The sequence below is a fragment of the Pundamilia nyererei genome, unplaced genomic scaffold (genome assembly GCF_000239375.1).
Source record: "Pundamilia nyererei isolate P.nyererei 1_Seehausen unplaced genomic scaffold, PunNye1.0 scaffold00146, whole genome shotgun sequence".
NCBI classification, from domain to species: domain Eukaryota; kingdom Metazoa; phylum Chordata; class Actinopteri; order Cichliformes; family Cichlidae; genus Pundamilia; species Pundamilia nyererei.
Genome location: NW_005187547.1, coordinates 63,355 through 73,911, shown reverse-complemented (window position 1 = coordinate 73,911; position 10,557 = coordinate 63,355). Strand labels below are relative to the sequence as shown.

Genomic DNA, 10,557 nt, shown 5'->3' with positions numbered 1-10,557 from the left:
AAAAAAAAAAAAAAGTATCTTCAGTTTACCATATTTCTTCTTTTTTCTTTACTGTATGCTTAGAAGCTATGAAATAAACATAAAAGGTAAGTATTAGCATAATATTATGTTGGAAAGTCATTTTGTCTAAGCAATGGTGGATTTAGGCTTATTAATATACTCTTGATGCAGTTGTGAGAACCCTATACATGAAAAAAATACCATAAATGTCTGCTGTTTTTAGTCTTTTCAGCCTTGATGACTCAGATAAACATTTTTTTCTTTTAAAAGTTAACTACATACCAAAAAATTATGTTTATTTGTTCAGTTACGTCTACACTTCAAGTATTTTTTGTGAGGTGAGTTGATGTGTAGTATTCCCATTTGATAATAAATCAGACATGAAGAAAGACAAGGAGACTAACAAAACTGAGAAAAAATAAAGATGAGAAAAGTTTAACCGAAGAGAAATTAGGGGAAAAGGTAATTAGTGGAGCAGTTGGTGGTTTATCTAAGAAATAGTGAAAGTCTAACTGTTCTCACTCTCTCCAGGGACAAACAGACAGGCTCTGGTTGCTGTCCCCCTCTTCCCATTTCACTGTCAAAGTGACAATGACTTATTTCCTCACACGTTTTCTTTATACTTCACACATTTACATCTAGTTTTTATCCATATTCATTAACGTTTCATCATTTTGTGACTAATGTCAAGGTTAAACTCACCAAAGGGTAGGGCAATCAAAATTCTCCAGGAACTCAGCTGGAGGAAAATAGAGCCACTGATTAGTTGTTAAGGGTGAAGTGGAGAGTAGAAAATGGATTAGTGTGCAGTTAGAATATGTCGCACTTCATGAAGTGTGAATGAAGGATGTTTTCCCCGTCTGGGGTTATGGAGAAACTGTGAATGACTGAAGACACTTTTAAAAACAAGCAGCGCAAAAAATAAAAGCGGGGTGGGGAAAAAAAAGTCCTCCTCAAGAGACCTTTTTTGATTTGCTCTCCTTCTCCTCAATTTAAATACTTTGGATATATTTTCTTTTCACACAGTAAATATTATATAAGGCAAGACACATGAAATGCCTTTAGATACTTTTGGAAAGTAAGCACAAGCTCCCGGGTATGTGCTCTTTCAAAGGGTTGCTTGAAGGGTAAAACTTGCTTTTGGATTGGGATGCAGTTAAAGGTCGGAGTCAGACATGGCAGGTGGGATGGTTTACAAAGTGTATGCAAAGGGTATTATAAATTAAAAGAAAGAAAATCTCACAAATGAAGTAATTCATTTGCGAGATTGTATGTATGCTCTTGTATTGGTATATGTGCTAGTGCAGTACATTCTGTGATACTTAATATTGAGTCATTCTATCAACCTAAATTCAAAACATCCATGGTGCTTTTAAGCATTTAATTGTGCATCAGAGTTATTAGTACAATCATCACCAAGGTTACCAAGAGAATATGAAGGTTAAGGTTGCTGGGAGGCTCTCAGTTAGACACACTTATGGGTTAAGTGGCAAATTTCTTTGCCCAGATAATGAAGGGTTACAGTTAAATACTCTAGTGCCTTAAAATATCCAGGTCTTCTTTGATATCTAGGTTAAATCAAATGAGAAGTGGAGACAGCCAGGGAAAAGAGACAATCTATACTTTAATACATTTATGTCTAGCATATCATTGTATCATATGTGGATAGAACAACAATTAAGATGTGTTGTTTGGGGACCAAAAAAAACTGCTTGTCCAATACAAAATCCCCTTAAAAACCTAGTGTTGTAGGATATAGTAAGCCAATGTCTTCACTGTGGGTTTACTGCCAGTTTAGTATTCCCTGTCACGTCTTCTAAAATATTTAAGAGATGGCCTGTTTCCCCTTGTTAAAAGAATAAGATATCTTGTTCGCACTATAATACATTTGGCCATGAGTAAAAACGAATACATTTTAATGTAAAACTGCAAAATCCAGACTTATTTTTCTTTTTGTCTTCCCTTATTGGCAAAAATAAAAACCTACTGATTGGACGGAAATGGCCAATCACTTCCGGTATTTTGGAGCAGGCGCCCTCTGCTGGACTGGCGCGAAACAATTTCCAGATCAAATGGGAGCAAACGAGGAGTTTGCGTTAAAGTAAGTTATCGAACATTTCAAGACGATAACATTTTAAAGAGAATAGGTATGGTATTTAAAATCTAAAAATATTTGCCAGTTGTTTACTTGCTTCGTCCTTGTTGTGACATTAGCACAGCTGCCATCTAATTACACTTACCAATAACAGCTCACTTTTACTCTTTTCCTAAAAAAGAAACCCCAAAGTGTGAAGTTTTTGACGTGATTAAAAAAATAAGCCCATTATTTTATTCGCACTTTTTGTGGCATATTGCATTAGGTGACAGTAAACTGAGTTCAGTGTTCCGCTGTGAAAATACACGGGTAATTGCCTTGGCTGACAAAGTGAGAGCTCCAGCGCAGCGTGCTGAAAGTTTTTGTATGAGAATTGTTACCACATGTGATTTTTGAGAGTCATTGAGAACAAGCATGCTCTATTTAATTTTTTAAACGTCATATGTTTTTCATTGCTCATTTTATGTTAATTTCATAGTGACATCTTGATCTAGCAGTCTTCTTGTAAGTGTTGTTGCTATTGTGTCAGCTTTCTTCTGCTTTGCACCATGGGCTGCTTACCTCCACCACATTAGCAGATACTTTCTCTCAACACAGCTGCTTCTGGTTCAGCTCCAGCTCTCGTTTGAAGCTTCTTTTAGGCCAGGATCTTTGGTTTCCCACAGTCTTTTAATCATGCTTGCCACAGTGTTAACATTAGGAAACTTCTCCTGACAGATAACACCCTCAGGGTTAGCACTGTTGACATCCCTGATGCATCTAAAGCTTTAAGACGGGTGGCTCTCTTTATACTGTCTATAGAGAGATTTGTTTTCCTCTCTGTTGGTCTTCTACACAAATATTACTGTCCTCCTCAAGGCCTTTTGATGTGTCACCTCTGGTAACGCCCACCATCCATGTGCAAATCTTGTGCAAATAGAATGACTTACCCTGTGACTGATATATTTTTGGTGTGTTTTTTTTTGTTTGTGTTTTTTTTTGCTTGTTTTTGACTGAAGTATTTTTGGAGTATAGATTTTAGTATTATTGCACACAATATGTTGACACAACAAACTAACTATTTAGATACAAAATCCCAGCACACAATTTGGAAACCACTGATGTTGAATTTGATCCCAGAAAGGCAGATTGTAACTCTTATTTTGAAAGTGTAACAATAGGATGCCTACCTAAAATAATGATTTGTGATGTTTAAATGCCATTTATATGTCCAGACAAAAATGAGAAATAGCCTCATAAACGATTTTGTCTTTTTCAAACCTTGTTACAAAGAGCAGAGGTAATCGTAAGGTGTTATTTAACACTATTAGTAATATTGTTACTCTTGCTCCACCTGCTGTCCCTATTTTTTCACATGACGTGAAATAATACTTGTCCATCAGCATCTTCATTGTGTGTTCCTGCATCAGCTCGGCGTGCTATTTCAGAAAGTTTTCACCTGTTTCTTTACTGAAGATGGTAAAATTGGTTGACTCACTGAAAGATTCCTCCTCTTCTCTCTCCTGTTTCAGTCTATTGGTCTTTGAGTGCTCACTATGATCAACACATTACTGGTTCATTCTACAGAAACTGCTCTTCTTAGTGTGTCCAGTGGCATTTTGTTGTAAAGTGATGCAGGAGAATGTTTCGTTTTGCTGATGTTAGACCTTACCTCTGCTTTTGATATTGTTCATATTTTGCTGAAGAGGCTCAGATATTAGGTGGGTGTCTGGTTCTCCTTTGCATCATTTCTACCTGAATGATGCTTTTCTGTGGCTGTTTCTAAGTACAGCTCCTTTGCCACTTCTCTTACATACAGTGTGCCACAAGATTCTGTTTTGGGGCCTTCTATTCACTCTGTAGCACATTTTGAGCACCTTTAAGGTATTTTTTTATTACTGCTATGCAGATGACATTCAGTTATATATCTGAGGTTCTTAGTAGGAAATTTGTCAGAAGCACAAACAGGGACTTCATTTTTTCTTGAACTCAATGAAAAAGCTGAAGTCCTTGTTGGTGCCCCTGACAGATTTGCTGCCTAAAGGCCCCTCGCCTCATCTTAAACTGTCAGAGCAACTGGTGTATCTCTACGAAAACTAAATAGGAAAAAAAGGAAACTCAATATTTTGACCACCCTTTTGCTTGACATGAACTGGAGTTAAGGATTTGGTTGCCAATCGATATTTAGTGTCATTGTAATTCAGGTCCCAAAGTCAAACGAATACTGAGAGTGAAAATGGTCTAAATTCTTTCATCTTTAATGAAATCATCAGCGTTGCTGCTTTACCAGGTGTAACAATTAAGTTTAACATCCAGGCATCCATGAAAACAGAATTTATTAAATTTAACGGAGTTAGAAGTTACAGGAAGTTAGCTCGCTAGTTTCCACCTAAACATTTCATACCATGTTCTGGCTGAGAGATTTTTGAAACTAATTAAAACGTACAGCTCTGCTACCACTTCCAAAATAATGAAGACAGAAAACTAAACAGCAGTGGCGTTTGCAGGGTTACTGAAGTTGGACTACCTGGTATATAATGTTGTGCTACGTGATTGCTAGCAACACAGCTATGTTAGCATAACATTAGCAGTGAAGCTGGCGGATGAACGCCAACTTTTTTTCCACTCGATAAAAGTTAACGTGAGGGATTCTGGTGGTTACAGACAAATGCAATCGCATAGCAGTGTGCTATACACGGGCCAAACTTCAGTCAGGAGAACAACTGAGATTATTCAACCACAATACAAGGTTAGTTATTAATATACTGCAACATAGAGCAGCTGCGAAGGAATTCAACATTAATGAATCAGTGTTACGGAAGCGCAGTTTTTGGCTTTCCCCATATTTCAAAAGTGCTTCATCTCTTTGCTATGACTCTCGCATAATTTGCAGATGATAATTGTTTTAGCCACTGCGACGCTTTCGACCAAAACAGGCGTAGCTTGATGACATCATCAACATGCGCTATCGCGATAGAGCGGTATAGTCAAAATCTCTATCGTTGGCCAAATTTATATCGTTTCTATCGTATATCGTTTATATCGCCCACCCCTAAAATTGTCATGCAGGCAGAATGGTCACTGTCCTCTTTAGTTTAAGATGCAGACCATGTTTTCCAAAAACAATTTCAAATTTTGATTCATCTGAGCACAGAACAGCTTTCCACTTTGCTTCAGTCCATTTTAACTATGTTTTTTTGGCCAGTGAAGATGGCGAAATTTCTGGATCATGCTGAGATATGGCTTCTATTTTATATTATAGAGCTTTAAAATGCATCGCCTGTAAAAACAAGAACTGTTTCCAGATACTGATTTCTACAAGTGTTTCTGAGCCCATGCATTCATTGGCATGACCGAATCATGCCCATTTTTAATGCAGTGGTGCCTCAGGGCCTGAAAATCATGAGCATTCAATATTGATTTTCAGCCTTGTGCCGTGCACAGATTCTGTAGTACTTATCATCTTCTTTTGATTGTATGTACTGTAGATGATGAGTACCCAAAGATCTTTGAGATTTAATGTCAGAAGATTTTTCTGAAATTGTTTCACAATTTGGAAATGCAGGTTTTTGCAGGTTAGTGAATCTGCAGATTATGACTCACTTTTGTTGATGCCATCAAGTTAAAAATGAGGAAATGTTTTTTCCTAAAATCGTATGTTTACTCATTTTAAAAACTTTTTTTAATATATATATATATTCCACTGTGAATAACATATGGATTCATGAGCCTCGCATTGATTTTTTTTTTTAACACTTTATACATTTTCCCAATTTCTGCAGAATTGAGGTTATAAAACAACAGGATAGTTTTCTTTGACCAAAACAATCATCTTTCCTACATAAGCTGCCAGTGTCACCTACAGCACATGGCCATATCAAACTATAATAATGTTACTGAGAAAAGATGAGTGAAAGAAGAGACGGGACGTAAGATGGTAGCAGAAAGTAGGTCAAGATAGAATGAGCTCACCAACTGGAGGCATGATGGGGGGAAGAGGGAAGAAAGGGAAAATAAAAGGCATTTGAAAAGGGAACCTGAATTGTGATGTGGAGAAAAAAAAAATGAAGGGATAGGAAAATATTGGATGAAGTAGGGGAACAGAAGTTGAAGCTCACAAAATGGATATACTTTTTTATACCCTGAAAAAGGATAGAAATATGAATTTGAAGGAGAGAATATCTAAAGATTTCTTTGGGATATGATGGGGAGAGGATGAAAGGTGCGAGATGGAAGAAGGGATTGGAATGCAGGAGCAGAGACAGCGTACTTGTGGAAAATGAGCTGGGAAAATACCTGGGTATGAAATAAGAGGTGAAGGCAGAGATGAAAGCTAAGAGAAAATGGGTGAATAAAATGATGCTATAATGTGCAGGTACTGATGAAGATGAGCGAAAAGAATAGTTAGCAAAGAAAAGCAGGGTGGCTGTGGTTCAGGACAAATCAAAGCTCCATGTTGCAGGCAGGATACTAGTGCCAGATATTTAATTCCACGCTGAGCACTGTAAAAATGTGAATTTGTTTTATAAAAGCTCTTTGAGGGATACATTCCTGTCCATTTACGAGGGAGGTGTAGCTACATTTTTTTTAACTACTGCCCACAAATATTCTCAGCTTCATTTGGAATGAATAAGTATCATGTTTTCCCGTCTGCACATTATCTCTAAATTAGCTTAATTGGTCACATTGCACTCTATCCTTATAACAATATTAAAATAAATTATTTATAAGGAAGCAGGAAAAAATCTTTCATTTGCAGCATATTAAATCATCAATTAATAACTGATTTATTGTTATGTTTAGGTGATATCCAAACATGGAACTACAGTGCCAGAAATATTCAGATTTTCTGTATTGATGACGGCTGGCAGATACTGTGGCCCTCAAAGCCGTGCCTGGATGTGCCTGAAATTCTTAAACGGTTGAATCAGATAAACTGAAATTTGCCAGTTCTGATGTGTTCACACTCAAAGCTTCAAGCCTTAAATATGGAAGTTGGTGGAACATCTTGACAGGTTAACCTACCATTTAAAGATTATGTGGCATGCTGGTTGTTCAGCAATGATACAAATAGTCAAATCCTTTTTTTAACAATAGAATGCAGATACAGCTTTGATACTCTGTGATTTTTTTTTATTTTTTATTTTTTTTCCAGTTGGAGCTGAGCTTTGTACAATAAAAATATATCATCAGTACGGCTTCGCAGTCTCCATTTGGTCAGGCAGTCCCAGAGTTGATAAAAATGTGAGCTGAACTCTCTTCAAACATAAATGTTAAATTGTTGATATTGGAAAACTTTACGAGTAGCTCACATATAATTCTTTAGTAATGATAATTTATTTTAGGGCTCCTCAATCAAATCCAAATAATTTTAAATCACATCACCCATTTCATCTCCAAGTCCAAATGTTTTCATTATTTTCTATTTTGCAGTTGAAAAATGTTACAGTCACATGCTAAACCCTTCAGCATTCCATAGGGTATATTTGTAGTTTTAATATAGAAATGATATATTTGTTGTTTATTATTGTTTTTTCAGTAATATGTCGTTTTGCTGTGCAAACTCAGCCCACAAATGAGGTTGTTCAGGTTTTAGGGGATTAGAGGAACCTGTCATGATTTACTCATCTTTGTAATGACAGTGGTTTGGCCAGCACCACCTTTCGGTTGCCCCCTGTGTGTGTGTGTGTGTCTGTGTGTTCCTGTCTAGCTATCTTTGTACTATATATGTGAGAACCAGCAGTTACTTGTAAGGACACACAACCCGGTCCTCACATTTTTGAAGGCATTTAAAGGCATTTTTGAGGCTCAAAATGTGGTTTTAGTGTCAGGGTTACAATTAGGTTATGGTAAGGGGCTAGGGAAACCATTGTGTCAATGAGGGTCCTCACTAAGATAGCTGAACGGGGTTGTGTGTGTGTGTGTTGGCATTTGTGCATGTGCATCATTGCAGGAGTACACACACAGGATTTGAGGAGATGCCATGTATGTACAAGTGTGCCAGTTTTCAGTTTTTCTGGGCAGGCACATCATTGCTCATACTCGTAACGTCCTACTATACATTGATAACAAATTTATTTGGATATTTTTTAACCTCAACTGAGGTTCTGTTTTGTAATCTGCAGTTGGGGGAAAAATGCAAATATGCATGTTTTGACAAATGTGTTATTTGCTTGGCTATTTATTAAGTAAGAGAGGCAAAGGGGATAACTGAAAAAGAATTGATTTAATGATATGGTTTATCGCTGCTCTGAAAATCATCATCATCTGGGTTAGAGCTCTAGGACTGGGCTCAAACCCATGTTATTACAAATAATACCACATAATGCATTCTCCATAAATGTCAGTTTCTCTGCTCCTTTCATTTTTCTACTCTTTCATTCACTTGCTGACTTTTCCCTGCTGCTGCACCTTCTTTTTCTTTCTCCCCTCCCCCTTAGCCCTCTCTCCCTCCTCTTTCCCTCCACTTCCCTCCCACTTTTCTCTCTCTCACTCTAAAGAGCACTCACTGCCTGCACTTCTCTTCATTTTCCACCCCAACATGTTGGCAGGAGGAGAAAGAGGAGGATGTTGCGCTCTACCCTTGGTGCGTTTTTGCCACCACTCCGGCCAGCGCACACTGCCTCTGACTCAGACTCAGCCTCAGCTTTCAGCCGTCCCCGCCTGAAAGACTTGAGAGGGGAGGTGGAGAAGGACTCGAAGACTAAGCTGGAGCTTAGGAGCTCTCACTTCAGGGTCCTCAACAGGAACAACAACAGCAGAAGAACAGAAAAGAGCAACTGCTCTTCATCTGTGGTGGAAACTACTCATACCTCAGCAGTGACCACCTCCTCTTTTTCCTCCCTCTCAGCTCCAAGATCCATGTGGCAGGAGGCTATAAGGAGAAAGCGGTATCTCCTTGACCGGACAGGGGAGTCTGAAGTAAACAGAAGAGGAGGTGGTGGTGAAGTGAAGAGAAACAAGTCCCCAGACTGGCTGTATGAATCATACTACTGTATGAGCCAGCAGCATCCTCTGATTGTCTTTTTGCTCCTCATAGTGATGGGTGCCTGCCTGGCTCTGCTGACTGTGTTCTTTGCTTCAGGACTGGTAAGCTGCTCATTCAAACCACACAGAAACAAACACACACATGCAGACTTATGTATGTGTAGGAAATGAATATTAAACAGTTGCATTTATTGAAGTGGATGCAAGCCACATACTGTATAATGTATATATTATATAATGTATAGTGTACATCCTATAAGTATTCATGCAAATGGGGTCACCGAAACTGACTACACACAGTTTGTTTGTACATACATGCTTAGGTTGTCACAGCATGTCTTTATTGCAAAACTAATGTGAGGAGAAGGGTGAGATAAAGGTGAGAGGGGATGCAAGGGTCTTAGTTATTTTATGAGCTCATAGCTGCAGAAAGATCTGTTTCCTTTTTTCACTATTTTCATGGAGTATGTTTTCCGGAAAAATCAGAAAATTCATAAAGTGAAAAAAGGCTCTAAAATAGCACAATATAAGTGCTTATGGTCAATGGCTCTGCTTCCATTTTAGACTGTCCTTCATTAGCTTCCTACTTTCATACTGTTATATAACTAAGAAAACAAGAACTCTTTAGACATTGGCCGAATCTAGAAAAGTGTCTCTCTCCTACTGTCTCTGCTGCATCTGTTGTTTTGAAGTGATCAGTCTAAAACATACAAAGACACAGTATTGCATAGAAAGCACTGGCTCACAGAGCACATATCACATAATATTTAGAAAATCTTGCATAGTAACCCGATGAGCTCACTAACATGTGGTTGGAAAGTCAGCTGTTGCAGTTCCTTGCATGGACAATCAGTTAGAACGAAACAAAATCATAAATGTCTGATTAGGTAACAAATGACACATCAAAAAGGCTGAAATCTTATGAGCGAGCATATCATAATCTGGAAACTTTCAAATTTTTAGTTAAGAATGTTTTAATAATGTTACATACATTTTTAATTGTTGCATATTATAATGTTAGTGGTATCCACGGGGTGGGATGAGGTGAATGTGCGTCCTAAAATGACAAAAATGATCTTTTTTTTTTTTTTCAAAAATTAGTTTTTATTCAACTGTGAGTAGATATTGAAGCATGTAGATATTGTGCAGTTCACATATCATCACTATATTATTATAGTATAGTACTATTTTATAGTTCAGGTGTTAGGACCAGGTTGAAACCAGGTGGTAGCTTTCAGTGGGGGCTCATACCTAATTACTGAAACAATAACATTAGCAGATTACCAAGATTCAGCACTATCAACTAAGACTGGCTGACACTGCAGCATGGTGTAAAGGTTCAACCAGCTCTGATGGGATGATAATGGCTCTGCCTTTACGTTATTAAAAAGACCTGTGCTCATACTGCTTTTCTTACTGTGCTAGAGTTACAGCAAAAACACAGTCACTCTTTTCTCAACTTTTACTGTACTCCAGTACAGTTAAAAGCAAAAAAA

General features: G+C 37.7%; 1 protein-coding gene across 4 annotated transcripts in view; it reads left to right on the top strand.

Moving 5' to 3' along the window:
- Positions 1–2,026: 2,026 nt before the first annotated feature.
- adcy2a (adenylate cyclase 2a) overlaps positions 2,027–10,557 on the top strand; it is a 63,212-nt gene continuing 54,681 nt past the window's right edge. For 2 of the 4 annotated variants that reach the window (XM_013913719.1, XM_013913721.1), the window contains exon 1: positions 8,604–9,163. In XM_013913719.1, the coding sequence (XP_013769173.1) occupies positions 8,642–9,163 (522 nt within the window). In that variant the 5' untranslated portion in view covers positions 8,604–8,641. Of the gene's footprint in view, positions 2,102–8,603; positions 9,164–10,557 lie in introns of those variants that run through there. The other 2 variants (XM_005744612.1, XM_013913720.1) reach the window with 2 other exon arrangements.